At 38.4% G+C, this 16,315-nt stretch overlaps 1 protein-coding gene across 1 annotated transcript in view; it reads right to left on the bottom strand.

Moving 5' to 3' along the window:
• Positions 1-5,073: 5,073 nt before the first annotated feature.
• LOC131892423 (ankyrin repeat domain-containing protein 12-like) overlaps positions 5,074-16,315 on the bottom strand; it is a 13,206-nt gene continuing 1,964 nt past the window's right edge. Inside the window, exons 3-9 of the mRNA XM_059242292.1 lie at positions 14,161-16,284; positions 13,288-13,699; positions 11,907-12,174; positions 9,011-9,314; positions 7,316-7,506; positions 7,104-7,248; positions 5,074-5,448 (exon numbers count right to left, since the gene is read on the bottom strand). Of these exons, the coding sequence (XP_059098275.1) occupies positions 5,157-5,448; positions 7,104-7,248; positions 7,316-7,506; positions 9,011-9,314; positions 11,907-12,174; positions 13,288-13,699; positions 14,161-16,284 (3,736 nt within the window). The 3' untranslated portion in view covers positions 5,074-5,156. The remainder of the gene's footprint in view (positions 5,449-7,103; positions 7,249-7,315; positions 7,507-9,010; positions 9,315-11,906; positions 12,175-13,287; positions 13,700-14,160; positions 16,285-16,315) is intronic.

Raw genomic sequence — 16,315 nt, 5'->3', positions numbered from 1 at the left:
AAGTAATGCCTAATTTGCCATTTTGGGGGAAAGATAACCCTATTTCTACATCTCTTTGGCGCTTTTCTTTTTAAGTTGGAGCATTGATTTGATTTTTGTGACCGTTTGTGGATTCAATGTGTCACTTATAGCTCAAAAATGACCATTGAAGATGGTTATCAATTGTAATATCTTTTGAGTTTATAACTTCTACCTCCATTGATTATAAAATTCCCGGCTCTTTTTTGCTTGATTATTTCTATTTAGCCGTTAAGTAAAACAGATTCAATTCTTGGGAAAGAGAACACCATTTTTGAGAAAACGAGACTGCAACTGTAAGTAAGTAGTGAATATTTGATGTCAAAGTCAATTTCAAGGACACTGAACACTTGAAAAAGATTTGAAATGTATTTTTGAAGTTCCATTAGTGATTTTGACAACTTTTTGAAATTTCAAAAATTTTGATTGATACATGCATTAGTTGTGACTTTTGTGCCTTTTTTAGCGTATTGGACCCAGAAATATCTGAGGTACTAAAGATAGAAAAAATAGCGCAAATATTTTGAAAATATGTATGAACTTCTTTTTTCATTAGAAACCCAGTTTCATTCAAATTTTGGTGACTCCAGTTTTATAATGATCGACACTTTCTGTGATTGACAAGAATGCATTGATATTGAACCAAATGAAGGCATGTCATTTTTTACTATGTGCTATTTATGTTTTCTTCTTTTAAGTATTTTTACTATGACATTTTTTTGTGCGGTAAAACGTTAAAAGTTCCATTTTTTTCTTTCCTTCTTTAGCAAACTTCATTACCTTTTGGTTACCTTTTTTACAATTTTGTCTTCCTTAATCTGAGATCTACTTTTTTTTATGCATCGAAAAAAATCAAGGAGTATGTATAGGATTGGCATGAAAACATCAAATGATGTTCTAAATTCCAACTCAGCATTATTAATTGGCCAACTATCGCCATAGACACATTAATGGCATCAGTACATGCAACACAGTCTAGGATTTCCTAGATGTCTACCTGAATATTCTTTGTTTAGGGAATTTGAATTGACTAGCCACTAAGGGACTCCCAACAGACCAACTCGAACAGCTGAATCGAGCTGACTAGAGTCCTCTAGAGCTGACTATAGGCATGGACTTCTAGAAATATGGACTGCGAACGAGCTTCCCGCCAAATCGGCTTGCTCTAGGTCATAGCAGCTCTGAGGCCCTTTTCGAATTAAACTAGTAAAGTAAGAAACGTACATCTCGTCAATTAAAGGTACGTCATTTTTATATCATTGACTTTTAAAGTGTATTGTTTCAAAGTTATGTTGTCAAATGCAAATGTAACTGACCGCGAGCAGGCGAAAAATTCGAATTTTATCTATTGTTTACTGCACAACTTTGACCATGTCTCCTGAGTTCTCTAAGCTTAGGTTTGGGCTCAAATTTGGCCAAGTTCATCTATTCAACCAGATCTTGTGGTCGTATTAGGTGCTTATTTAGAAAAGATGAACGATCTAGGAGATACGAAATTTTGGCTTCCGTTCCCAGTCCACATCTCTAAAAGTCCGTGATATAGGGCATGTTAAGTGAAGGAAATTCAAGAAAAATATAGCGCAGCAACCCTGATATGGAGCATTTTAAGGAAGACAAATATAACAGCTAACCTGTACCGGACATAGACTTAATTTGCCATTTAAATAAGTTCCCGGCTTGTTGAAGGAAACAGTATGTTGATATTGAACCAATAGCTTAGAGCAGTGACAGCTGCACAAAAAGACGTATTTTTGAATTTCGTAGTGCAACCCACTAGAAAGTTGAAGATTCAATTGGATTCAAGAGCCAGTGCAAAGGCAGGTTGGCTACAATGTTTGGCTTATTTCTCCCTCCTCAAAATGCTGAAAATGCTGAAAATCAGTGTTGCGGCACTACATTTTTCTTGAATTTCCTTTGCTTCACATGCCCTATTTCTCAACCAAAGTTTTAGTGCCGGCATTCCCAAACATTTCCCTTTTGTCTCCCTCTCTTTAGAGTATTTCAAAAGAAACAGATCATTATATCATTGCGGTTTGGTTGATATAACATCAACGAATGACCTGAAAAGGAAGCAATTAAGACCTACTTTAAATACAAAATGACCCTATTGGTACTGTAAGCAACAACTACCTAATGACGTCAAGTTAGGTTGTCGGAGGTCGCTTTTGGGTCGAACATTACTTAACAAATATCTAAATCACAAATATAGTATTTCAGCCAAAAAATAGGAGCCAATGTGGCTGAATAGTTCAAGGGTTTAAACTCCACCGCCGAAAGACTAAAATGGCGAGAAATGATTCGTTACGATTTCAATAACCGCTAATTAGGCTTTATTGCACTCAATCCATTGAACATGACGCAAAACCAGTCTGCAAAAATTGATGTCTTAAATTTTTTCTCAGTACCCCTACACGGACTTTGATCTTGGCCTTTAGCGACATGAAAGCCTTGACACTTGAGTGATTTTCTTCTCAAAATCACCCTTACAAAATGTTTGAAATATGAGCTCACCAAAACAAGAATGTGCCGTGCTCATTTTTACACTTAATTGATTAACTATTAACGTGCTACTGATATCGATTTGTTGGCAAATGTCGTTGACGAGTTTTTGAAGTGACAGTACAATGGGTTGTTCCGTTGTCCGTGAAATGCCCTGGACAAAATTAAGGGGAATGAATCGAAATTGTCAATAAACTCGATAAATTTCATTCATTCTCCACACCCATACCCCATTTGGCATTAATCTTGCGTATTGAATTCAGAAAGCAAACCTGTTTTTCACATAGTCGTGAAATGGAGCAAACACCAACCTAAGAAACTGTGCATAAAATGTGGCTGCATGTGATCAAAATGGTAATTAATTTGTTGAAAATGCCTGTCAGTCATGACACGGAGAGGGGGATTTGATTCAAAGCCGACCTTATGAGTAAATTGAGGACTAATCTTGTTAGATCGAACGACCCATTTGGTTCACTAAACCATATTTACTTTTCTTTGGGATGATGAAAAATGCAATTTTCTTGATTGCAGCAAAAGTTTGATTTTGAATTTAGTTGAAAAAAATATTGCGCTATTTTAATTTGGAATGATGCGAATAAATGTATCTCAGTTTACTTTTGAGGTAATTTTTGAGTCAAAGGCTCCTCCTAGAGGGCTCTAGCTCCTCCCAATAGTCCTTCTCATTCTCCTCTCCTTGCTCTCGTTGCGGACAAGCAAAGGCAGAAATATAAGAATACACTCCAACATGCCAGACTTAAACAAGGTATATTTGGCCTAACAACTAATTGCTGATCCTTTCCAACACCATAAATACGCCACCAACCCTTCTGAGAGACCTTTACAATACCTATAAGGGTATAATTACAGACACTTTTGGCATCCAAAGAGAGATGATCTTCCATTAAACTGTGCTTAAAAGCTATTGCTAAGTTTAGAAAAAGAGATGTTTCCAAAGTTTGTCTCCAAAAGCTTGTGAAAGTGTGCTTTTTGTTCTACTAATTGTTGGAAATGATGCTTGCAAAAGTGTTGGCATGTTTTCAATCATACCGTATACAACCTCTTGTAAAATGATGTTTTACATGTCATAATTGTTCGAAATTTTAAGCATCTAGAACTTGAAACGTCTTTCAGGAGCTTATTCATCGTGTCACAGTACTTGGGCAATAAAGTGTTTATTTAATAACCTCTTGATAAAATATCTTATAATCTGGCATCTTCAAGCGTATTCTCTCGTTTCTACGTTTGTTTGTCCGCGCCTACACAGAGCAGAGGGCGCTTCCTCCGCTCAAGGAAAAGGACTATAGACTACACGAATCGGAAGACAATATGATCCATCAATGCACAAACACGTCCGATGGTTTTAGATGGGAGCTTTGCCCTATCTAAGGCATTATGCGTGGATTTGCAAAGTGAAGTTTTTGTTTCTTGATAACATCATATTTAATTCAATTACTTACTTTTCATCAAAAAAAAAATTAATATCTATCAAACTTTAACTGATTTCTGTTTCAAGCAGACCTTTCAAATGCAATTACATGTTGGTTGGAGCTTTTTTTCTTGGTCAAGTTGTCATATGTTGAGATGTCCTGCGACGTAAAAAGGCATCGGAAATTCAGGAAGTGGAGCATAGAGCACTATTGAGCATCTTAACCTTGGCCAGGATTCTAAATTGGGTGGAATATTACATTAAACATAGAGAAAAATCGTCTCTCGGAAGTCCATCTACATATTTGCCTTATAGCATACGGATTCTTGAGGTATCAAGCGATACTGCCAGAGTTGAGAACTGGAAACTGGTCAATAGTACGTTTGAAAAATTTATGCCCTGAATGTTCCAATACACGTTTGAACCACCTCATTGACCTGGCATGAGATCAAAACGGTCGAAAACCCCGATCCCTTCCACGTATTCCATTAGAACAAGGTTGGCTCTGCTGTCGCGTGAGGTTCAGGATCGTGTCCAACTCTGAATTGTTTCTATTTCAAAACAAAGGCAACGGATGTTCAAAGTTATATCCGACGACGAAAATGAAAAAAGAACGGACGATTGTTTCCGATTTCCTATCCTTCTGTGAGCAAAATGCGTACTCATAAGATGGAAGTGTTCAACTAAGAAAGAGGGAAAAAAATCTTAGTTATTCATATGTAGGCTCTGTGTTCAATCACTTTGTATTTGACAAAGTGAGGGTAATTTCGGGTGGTTTTTAACGACGTTTCAGGTTCTAATTTTTCCATTTTTCAAGATCTCCGAGAAACCTCTTTGGCGTGCGTTCTTCCACGGCACTCAATAAGGATGACATTGTTAATCATTTGATGTTCATTTTCCCACGTACATGTAGAAAAAGCAATTGCCTCGATTGAGCTGACATTTTCTTGGTTCCCACGTTGTAAACGATTCATACGATTCCCACCTTGCTCATCAATTGAACACGTTTTCTAATTCTTCTTGAAAAATTAATTCCCTGGAAGAATGTTGAACCTGCCCTTTTCCATTTGATTGGTCTGCTCCAATTTTGACGTGATAATGATTTAATTGGCAGATAATTGGCGAAAATCTTGTATGCACTTCCGCTCCAAGTATATATTTTTCAACGTGACACAAGTTAGAAAAGATTTCTTTGGGAATGCAAATGATGGAATTAGTTCGAGCATGAGGAATCATTGACGACGTCATTGACCTTATCCTTGGTGAAGTCGGGTCCCTCATCGTCACTATCCTCAAAGTCGATGGTGTCTTTGAGCTCCCCATAACAGCTAATGATGCCTTCCATGTGCTTCAGATGATAGTCGTCCCATTTGGTGTTCTTAGATTCACCAAATCTCTTAATGAAGATCGCCAAGCTCTCCTTGAAACTCAAAGGTGGGAGTTTAGCCATCGTCCGCTCGATTTGCAAGGCTTTTTCCGTCCTTAGGAAATCATTATCCATACAACTGCAAACAAGAAAGAATGCATGAAGTAAACACTGAATCACTAGAGTCAGCCAAGAATTGCAAAAAAGAAATCAATTGCAAAAAAAGTCTCAGGTAGGTGTTGGTTCAATTCTACAATTCTTTTAATCACTCTAATTGATGATCTAATACATACAAAGTGCTCTAGTGAATGAGATTCAGTTTTTACACCACAAACGAGCTATTTTTATGTCGTACAATGTATCGTAAATCTATGCATGCCTGTGGGGAAACACACATTTGTAAATGAAACACAGAAAAATACATTGTCTTTCCTGGAACAAAATGCAAATAAAGTGAGAATTTTTGCTAGTGAAATTTTAGGTTAAAAGCGTCCTTGTTATGGAACAAAGCCCCAAAAGAAGTGAAACAAGAGCAATCGAAGTCATCTTTCAAAAACCAAGTTAGAATATTTGTGAAAACCTTGCCTAAGTGAGATTATTGTTTTGTTTTTTCCCCCCACTTACTAAAAAAGAGTAAACTCACTTACTGACAAAATACGTACATACATACATTGCGAAATGGCCAGCCGAAATTTCGGATGATACTTTTCACCACTTTTGAGGAAAACCTATTTTTTGGCAATTTCTAACCTTATTTTTCTTTTCATCTCAAAATAAAATTTCAACTCAAAAACAAGACTTAAAATGAAGAAGTACTTGGGTTCATGTTATACCCAAAAAGGTATCTTTTTCTCTTGCAAGAGCTCTGAACATAGATATTTGACCCAAGAAAAGAAGAAATTCAGAAAACAAGGTTTCTTTTAAATAAAAGATAAATCACGATTATCTGGCTCCAGTGGCGCTTTATCTACGGTGCTATTGTCCTGCCATCTAAGTATTAAGCTCAGAGTTACGAGAAAAGGCGGGTCGAATTCCAAGAGGCCAGTAAAGCAGAGAGTTCAAAGAGGAAAGAAAGCCACGGATATGGCTATTATCTGCTCTCCTGTTTTCCTGTAGGCTTAGTCACCCTGAAGATTCATTCCTATGTCTAAGTACGGACTTCTCGAGATGTGGACTGCAAATGGAAGCAAAAATTTCTCATCTCTTTAACCGTTTATTTTAAATATACACTTCATACGACTATAAGATCTTGTTGAATAGGGCCAAATTTGAGCCCAAAACTATGCTTAGAGAAGTCAGGAGATATGTCCAAAGTTATGTAGTCAACACTACACATAATTCGAATTTTACGCCTTTTTTTGGTCATCTGCATAAGCTTTTGACAATCTAACCTTGAAAAGAACCACTTTAAAAGTAAATGATAGAAAAATGACTTTCATTTAATTAAAGAGGTCTACATTTCGTATTCTATTTTTTAATTCGAAAAAATTGATCAGATTACCTAGAGCAGCTGATTTTGGGGGAAGCTTGCTCAGCCCATATTTTTAGAAGTTTGTGGTCTAAGTCAGTACATTATTTTTTTAAGGGCTTCAATGCTTTACCTTTAATGCTGAAACACATGTCAGCTTAAGCATGTCTTGACCACATTGAATGAACAACATTCTAAATACGTCCGATGTTATGCTACGAACCACTTGGCAAAAAAGCATTTTGAACGGTAGATGGCGACAGTTTCTAATACTGATGACGTCAAATTGACATCGCCTATTGAAAATTAATAGATGCCTTACTTACCGTTGCAATACCATGACTGTTTGGTTTGGAAAGTATTTGTCCACCAAGTCTTTGTACTTGATGTTACTTCGGTGGAAGACTTTGGGATCATGGTAGACTTGTTTGTAGAATCTAAGTTTCCAAGACATTTCCAAACAGTCTTCACCTAAAGATAAAAAGCGCATCATTGAGAAATGACATGACTATCGTCCCCTAACAATCAGTCAATTTACCCGCCAAGTGAGTCAAAATAATGGGCTTGATGCGGGTTTCCCAGTGCCGGTGACATGTGGTGGGAATGCGGGCCAGTTTGTGGGCTACCTTGTGCCAATTGATTTCGGATGATTCGATGGATTTGACATCATACGTTTTGGCTTGCTTCAGGACTTTGTACAACACATAATAGGACTCTTCTCGTGTGAACCTATGGTAAAACGATGATCATGCGAGACAATTATGAATATTTCTGGTGAAGGCAGGATTTTCTGGTGAATGAGCTCCGAAATTGGATTTTAGTTTCGAGAGAGAGGATCCAGACCCGATTTTAAGAGCCCATTTTCAAAGTTGGGACCGTTTGTTTCCGTTTTGTCTTTTTAATTTCGTCAAACAGGCTTGGATGTAACTACGGATGCACAATTTAAATCCCACATTACGTACATAGCTTGGATGACTCAAAAATGTTTTGAAATTTTGCAAAATATAAGCTGAAATTGAGATGAAGTTTGCGAATCAAGAGTAGTCCTTTGAAGTAAAGTGCTCACAAAGATAAAGTGATATATTGCCATATTTTAAATTAAACAACAAGGAATGCCGAAACGAAATGACATATAAGTCTATTATGTTATCAAGGCCGCAAGTGTCTCCTACTCAATGTATCTGAACAAGTGCTTGGAGATGCTTGTGACCAAATACGATACCAACTGATTGATTGAAGTGTATTTCATGGTCCACAAAACTGGCAGAAATAATAACCTTCACTCTTGTTTTTGTCAAACTTTAGCCATTTTTTCTATTTTTTTAATGAAAGAAATTAAAATTTGATTATGTATTTCCCTTGGATTTGTTTAGCCCTTGAATAAAGGGTTGATCAGGGGTTTTACTCAAAAACTTGTCCACGTGGGTGAAAAAAATAACATCAATCAAATATTTGGGGGCAGCAAATTGAACAAAAAAAAGGAGACCAAAAAGTCATCATTCGGACTAACCTGGATTCTCGAGGGCTTGAAGGTGCTCTACAAATGAGCATAAAACTTGGGTTGGAACAAAGCTTAAATGTGCCTTTGAAAACATACTTTGATCCCATAATATCACAATTTCTTTGATCCCACAACCGTAATAGTAAGATCATATTTGCGACACCATTATTCACACCTCAAGATTAAATCAAATATTTTTTGCGCCTCAAATTTTCTAATCAACTGTCTTTTTTAAATCTGATAGAACTTACCACACCTAGATTATGACCTGTTTTACATTTCAGATATTTATTAGCTATTTTCACAATCTCAAATCATTCCGGATCTGCCTTTGATGTCAATGGCAGCAATTTCTATGTTTTAAAAATAAATCGAAGGGTATGATCATCCTTTGGCAAATTATTGGCAAACCTTTTTCAAACTGACACAGTTCAATATTTCCAGTATTCATATATTTTTCATCAGATTTTGATCGACTCAAAATCTGGTCCCTAATTGGTCTCACATCCCTAATCCTACATGGTGGTTACTTATTCATTTGAGGTTTATGGCTAGCAAATGCCAAATTGTCAATTTGAACCAATGAAAAATGGAATGCTGACCAAACACGAACGGCCAATTTGGTTCCAAGAAGACCCCAAAAATTTTCTATCTCCCCGCCAATTTGTCGTGGGACCCACATTAAGAATGAATCCGATCCACCATCCACTTCGACAATAACGACTTTCTTACCTCCGCAATGGCTTCTTCAAATCGTTCTTGATGATCCGATGCTGCCAATACATGTCATGAATGACGTGATCCCCGACAATGGGATTGATTCCGGCGGCTTTCCGACATTCGCCGACTTTGTCCACGCCGTGTTTGTTGAAGAATTGAACGATCTTCTTGATTGTTTCGGGACTAAAAAGGGTAGCCTCACTCTCACGGGTGAGGAGGAACGTCACACGTTGGAAGATATCGGCCAATCGACGATAATGGAGCAAAGGAAGTCCCACGTAGGCGGACAAGTAAGATCGGGCCTTCTTTCGGTCAGCTAGCAAAGAAATATAGTTCGATTGAACCTGATATAATATGAACCTCTTCAAAAGTGGACTGAAAGGCCAAGGAACATTCAGGTTCTGGTCAAGCGATTTTATCACTTTTCACACGTGAGCGGTTAACAAACACTCTTCAAAAGAATGTCGATGCTGAAATTTGAAGCATCCATCCTGGCACAATGGTTTTGGGCATTTTGAGGAGGGAGAATTTAGACAAACATCACTACTAGAGGGCTTGTGAAAGAAATGTCACTCCAACCAAGCCACTTGAGACTTTGCTTTGCACACTTTTAGGTAGTTGGGCAGCAGAGTGTCGGGCTGATCGATTTCTCTTTGGAACTTGATTTTGAGAATCACGTAACTAAATGTGTTTAAAGCCGATCCCCATCGCACACACCAGGCAGCGGCGAGGGAGCCAAAAAAAATATCTCAGAAATCTCGTGAGTGTCGTTTCTCTGACTAGCCATCTAGTTTAAACTATCTAATTCAGCTCAGTTTGAGCCTACCGGGTACACATCAAATTGATTCTTACGTTTTGTGCCCGACCTGACAGAGTTGGACAAGGGACATTTTTTTAAGACATCCAAACTTTACTGGACCCGCACAATTCATGCGAGAGCCACTTGGATCCCTAAACCCATCTCAAAAATGTCAAATAAGGGCATCCTCTCAGGTTTGTGACATTTCCTCTGAATTCCATTGCATTGCTTTGATTGGGCAAGTGGCAGTCATAGCCCCCTTACGCTGCACGAAATATGTTTTACGTTCTGCACTCCAGAGGGCGCTTTGTCATTCAGCCGCTACCAAAAAAAGAGCCGATTGGGCCGATTTCTTGTTATTGAATTAAAATGCGTTTGACCTGTTTTTGGCTAGTTCTATTCAAATCTTATTTTCAATTAGTGCCTCGGGTCACATAATGTCCGGAAAAGAAATTGCGTTCAAGGCAAGGCAAGAGCAGTTTATTTAGCAATCTACGGTGCCTCTTCCCGTTTTCTTTGGGCCATGTGACGTTGCAAATAAGGACCCTTATTGCGATATTGGCTTCAATTCGTTCAGCCATGGCCCTTGTCCATGGATGAGATCAAATAGATTTTCAGGATCAGGATTGCTAGAAAGCAAGGAAAGTCAAAGGCCCAGCCGTTTCCAACGCAACGTCAAAGGTTTGACCAAAAAGGCAACCCTGGTTTGATCGAAGAAACATCAGGGTGACTTATTGTGACTAACTAACGGGTTTCCAATGTTCCGCTAGTGATGCCACATGCCACTGAAAATGTAAATTGGTAGCCTTAGTCGCAACCTCCATTGATTATTTATTTGATCCCATAATGGCATAATTATATATAATAATTGCAGTGCAGCACTGTGAGGGTAACTTAATGGCAATTCTTGACCACATATAGCACGCAGTCATTGCTGAGTGCGCCATGTTTGATCTTAAAATCACTAAATAATTGACAGAATGGATGTCTTTATTTTTTGTCTAGGGAATCTGAAATCACGTGAGCACTTCAGCAAATTCATCCCTCATTGAATGTTGAACTTTCGAGTGAGTTGAGATCCAAAACATCAAAAATATGTCATTTTTGGCGTAGATCTACCGTTGTGCTAATATCGTGGATCAATGTAAGAATGCTATTTTGCTGTACTCAGCAGGCAAATTGAAATATAAGAGGAATTTAGTCTATGCCATGTGCTGTTTGGGTGTGAAATTTGCCTAAATTCTACCTCCACAAAATGGCCAGAATCAGGGTGTCAAACTATATTTTTCCTTGAGTTTCCTTCACATTACATAGGGAACAGAATTTCAAAAATTTGTGAAAGTCCTTGGCTAATTGTTAAATTGACCAAAAAAAGCAAACATGAGTCAGAGTTTAAACCTGATTCAATAAAAACGCCGTCAACACCGAAGGAAAACGAAGAAATACTCTTTTTCTATTCCGTTCATTCTTCTACCTTCATTTTCTAAAAAAAAAATTCATCTTCTTGTGATGCATCCAACAAACCAAAGCGATGACAGAGGATTTCTCAATTTTTTACGCAATCTAATTAATAGGAAGCACGTTTATGTAATTGATCCGATCTTTCAAGTCAGATGTGGACAATTATTTATAAGCATCCCAGATCAATTCCACCATCAACGGCTATCCCTCTCTATTTAGTCAATTTCGTTAGCAGACCAAATACACCTATTATTGACTTAAATCTTAATACTATCGGAGATTGCATGCATCCTTGTAATGAATAGTAAAAACAATTGATACAATCTTATTAATTGATTATTTGACTAATCAATGTCTTTTATTTCAAAAGCACCAGGAAAATATTCCGTGGCGGCTTTAAGAAAAAAAAAATAAAAAAAAAAGGTGCAAAAATTAAAAAAGATATTTTTGAAATTGTTGATTCATATTTTGGAGGCTACCTATTACTGCTAAAAATTAGACAAAAAAATATTTTTTTGATTTTTATAAAACCGGTAAAATATTCTGTGGCGTTTAAAAAGGCCCAGAAGATACGAAAAATGTTGACGGGCTACAGGAGTTAAAGGATCAACCCTAGCCCACCAAACATCAAAAAAGTAATTTTGTTACCTGTCTGGCCGCCTTTGCGGTAGTTGGTCAATGCCAGGACCAAATTTTGAGATTCCTTGACAGTGAATTGAAGTACTCGGATGAGTTTGCCGAATCTCAACAAAATGACTTCATCCTCGATATCGCTGAAGAAGCCATGCTTGAATGAGGGATACTGGGATTCAAGCTTCTTCAATCGGGACCCAAATGCCCTTCTGACGAGTGCAGGGTCCTCCTCTTGGTTCAACGGAGGTAATCGAATGTTCTCATTGAACACGAACGTGACCATCTACAAAATCCAAACCAAATCCATCTTTGCTCAAGCCGTTTCCAAGGAGTTTTGGATGCCACACATTTACAATTGGACTAATTCATTCATTTGGAAATGTTTTACTTACCAAAAGTTAGTTAGTTGGCGAAAAATATAGTGGAAGAAAATCGAATCAGCACTTGAGCCGTTATTAAACCTAATCGCATCTTGGTTTAGTTTACAAGTGAACTTTCGTGTATTTAGTTCGAAAATCCTTCAACAGAGGAAGAAATATTGCAATGTTTGACAAGATATCACAAATTGACAGAAAAATAAAAAGCCAAAACGTGGATTCAAGATCAAAATAAATTGTTGTTCATTATGTCTTAACAAAATCCATTTTGCTGCATCAAATACTACAGATTCATCAAAAATCCTGCATTTTCAAACTGCTTTTCCTAAGGTTTTTTTTAGCAATCGACTACCTCTTAGGGCTAGCATTGTCCACGGACTTCTAAAAATATGGACCGCGAATGAGCTTCCCGGCAAATCGGCCTGCTCTTGGTCATAGCCACTCTGAGCCACTTTTCGAATTAAAGTAATAAAATAAGAAACGTAGATCTTTTCAATTAACGGTAGGTCAATTTTATATCATTTATATGCAAAGTCGATCGTTTCAAAGTTATGTTGTCAAAAGCCTATGTAGCTGACCAAGAGCAGGCCGAAAATTCAAATTTTATGTAGTGTTTACTTCATAACTTTGAACATGTCTCCCGAGTTCACTCAACATGGGTTTGAGCTCAAACTGGGCCAAGTTCATCTATTCAACAAGATCTTAGTGCTTGTTTGGAATAAGATAAACGGTTTACGAGATGAGAAATTTTCGCTTCCATTGGCAGTCCACATCTCTAGAAGTCCGTGCATTGTCATGGCAACATTCCAAAAAAGGTTAAAATCAGGCAAATTTAATTTTTGGAAGAAAAAAAAAACATTTTGAAAATGAAATTACACTCCTGCTTTATATTTTACCCACAAAATAAAATATCTCCATCTACTTGGAGTGAAAAGTTACTTGTTAATGAACATTCAATAAAACTCCTTTGCATTTTCACATGGCCAAAACCAAGGGCAACAATAATCCCCTCCACTTACCTTTGCAACGGATGGAAATGACTGTGATTTGAAGGTGGGAAGTTTGATAACGGCGTCCAAAGGCAAAGTTTCCTTGATATCTCTGGGCGTGGGCTTAGCCACGGAATGGTTTGGAATCTCTTCCGAATCCGAGATGCTCAAAAGGTCCTCCAAGATCGTATCGGCTCTAAAGCGATACTTCTTCAAAGATGAGCCTTGGGCTATTTTCTCTCTGTGTTTACGCCGCTTCTCAGCAAGATGTTCGAAGGTGTTGTTGTCATCGTCGGGCTCATCGGTCACGCCCTCAGAGTTGGAGGCGGGGGTCTTGGGATCGGTGGGGGGATTGAGGGCGGTTTCATTGTCCAGACGCTCATTGAAGCGGTTCCATACTTCGTTTAACTGGCCATCAGCAGCTTGCCAATCGCTCCGAGTCCTAGGATTAAGATCAGATTTAAGAATTCATAGGTGGGCATGAACATGGCTCATCAAAAATCTCTCACTCAAGGTTATTTGTAGATGGCTGATGAATTTATGAAGCGGTTTTTTTTTTGCTGCTGTAGATTATAGGGATTATATAATATATTATATTATATTATCACCATAAACTTGGCCTTGGAATACAATATTTCAAGAGCTAAGTGCAAATCATAAATATTCCACCTTGAAATGCTGATAACTGGTAGTCAGCCAAAAAAGAAGAAAAGAAAATAAAGCACTGCTTTTGGGTTAAAACATCATAAGATAAGAAAAGAATATGAGCTAACTCCTGCAATAACTTATTTGCTTTAACTCATGCCGCAAGGGCCTCTTGAATGGACTAAACGTTGCGTTGGTCGCATAGTCATGGTTATATATATAAATCTTAGAAGTCTAAAAGTAGTTTTAGCCACTAACCTCGAGATGACTGGTTCCTCGTCCGAAGAGTCTTGATAACCTTCAATCACGCTCCTCTCTTGAGCAACATTTTTCGGGATTATCGATTGGGATGCTTCCTCATTTTCTTCGACAGGTTCGTCAACGGCATCTGGCTCAGCGTCAATGGCATCAGGAGGAGTATTTGGAACGGCCAATGGCTCTGCATTTGGGTCGGACCTCTCATCCTCGTTAAGTAATACACTTTGGGGACTTGAGGAATTAGATGATCGATAAGAAGATAAAGAGGGCTCATAGTCACTGGATGATCCAATGCAAAGACCTTTGACCACCTCATCTAACCGACCTCGAATCGTGTCATTATCTGAGATGCTATCCGCCGTTTCAGGCTCAAAGGTCACTTGCTCACTTTTACTGGGACCTGGAACTCGCTTTGGCGTCTTCACGAGTCTTCCTTGGTCAATTGTTGTGTTGGACGAGGCACTGGCACTGAAGGAAATTGAGGGTTGTTCCACATCTTGTACTTCAGTCAAGGGTTCTCTTTCGGGTAATCTCTCAATCAAAGGTATAGTTGGTTCGACATTGGTCATTTTTGTGTCTTGACTCGAGGATGTTGAGAGTTCCATCCTTTGTTCCACAGAGGTTGGTCCATGTTCCATTGAATCACAGGTTTGATCAGGTTTTTCAATTGCCAGTCTTGATTCGGCATTAGACGAAATACTTTGCTCCATGTGGACCGATCCGTTTTCTACTGAACCCAAAGGCTGACTTGCGTCTTGATTATCCACTCCGGTTTCTGGATTAACGCAGTTGGAGGGTGCCCTATTTTCCTCCACTACTTCTTTTTGGATTCGTCCCTCTATCATGGAATCAACATGTTCCACGGAACCCACCGACTGATTGTCGGGTTTATTTGAGTGTCCCACCCTATCTGCACCTTCTAGACTATTACTTTCATTTCCTGTTCTTGTTTCTGAATTGGAGAACAACTTAGGGTTTGCATTGGACTCCATTGACGCATTATTTTTAGTTCCACCCTCTTTCATATTAGGGTCGGACATTGGATCTTCAATTGATTGGTTTAAGGCACACATTTGTTCCGTTCTTTTGGGATTTTCAATACGCGAAATGGAGCCCCATCCCATGGTTTCATCCTGGTTTTCCTTTGACACGTTCTTCTTCTTTTTCTTCTTTTTTTTCTTTTTTGGGTCTATTGGTTCCATAACACAGCCAAGTGAAACATTTCCAAGGGATTGGGATTCTTCAGGTGGTATAGTTTCATGGGTACCGATAGCCTTCTTTTGTTTCTTTTCAGGTGGTTCAGTAGAATCTTCGTGAACAAGTGCTTTCGTCTTTCTTTTCTTCTTTTTAGTCAATCCATTGTCTGTGTTACTTTCGGGTTCTTCTCCCGAAATCAACTCATGCTCTGTAGGGATCTTATTCTTTTCCTTGGTCTTTTTCTTCTTCTTCATCTTGTTGTGGAACTTTTCTCGAGGCTTACAACTTGCTTCATCATCTGTTTGGTTTTTATTCTTTTCCGTGATTGGTTGGTTTGTAACGAATTCAAACACGGTCCTGCCCTCTGATTTCTTCATTTTCTTGGCAGGTTCTCCCTCTATTTCTATTGGAATTTCAATGGACTTCTTGGCCTTTTTTTTCCTCTTTGGAGCTTCCAGAGGGGTTTTATTTTTCTTGGCCACGGACACTAAGGACTCATTCTCTAGTGAGTCTTTTGAAGTGACCTGTTTTGGCTTCTTCAATCGAACACACACATCGGTTGGAGTCTCGTCCATTTCAGGATTGGGGTTCTTCAAGGTATCATTTTGAATTCGCTCCTTCAATTTCTTCTTCTTTTTCTTTATCGGAGAAAGCTCTTCAGGCATAACAATTTCCACTAAAGCCACATCTTTGGCCGTCTCTTGCGATCGTTTCTTCTTCTTTGTCAATTTCGTTCTTGAAAGCGGCTCTTCAGGTGATGCGGGGTTCACCAAGGTATCATTCTCAGTCCTATCTTTGGACTTCTTCTTCTTTTTCTTTTTTAGAGGCGGCGGTTCTTGAACTTCATAACTGGTCTTGAAATTATCTTCAAGAAGAGTTTCTTGAGATCGATTCTTGTTGGCGATTGGGAGCAACTCCTCAGACAAGGTAAATGAAGGGTTCTCCAAGGGATCATTGT

This window comes from Tigriopus californicus, chromosome 12 (assembly GCF_007210705.1).
Source record: "Tigriopus californicus strain San Diego chromosome 12, Tcal_SD_v2.1, whole genome shotgun sequence".
Classification (NCBI taxonomy): Eukaryota; Metazoa; Arthropoda; class Copepoda; order Harpacticoida; family Harpacticidae; genus Tigriopus; species Tigriopus californicus.
Note: the sequence above shows the minus strand (reverse complement) of the source record. Positions and strands in the feature narration are given on the sequence as shown.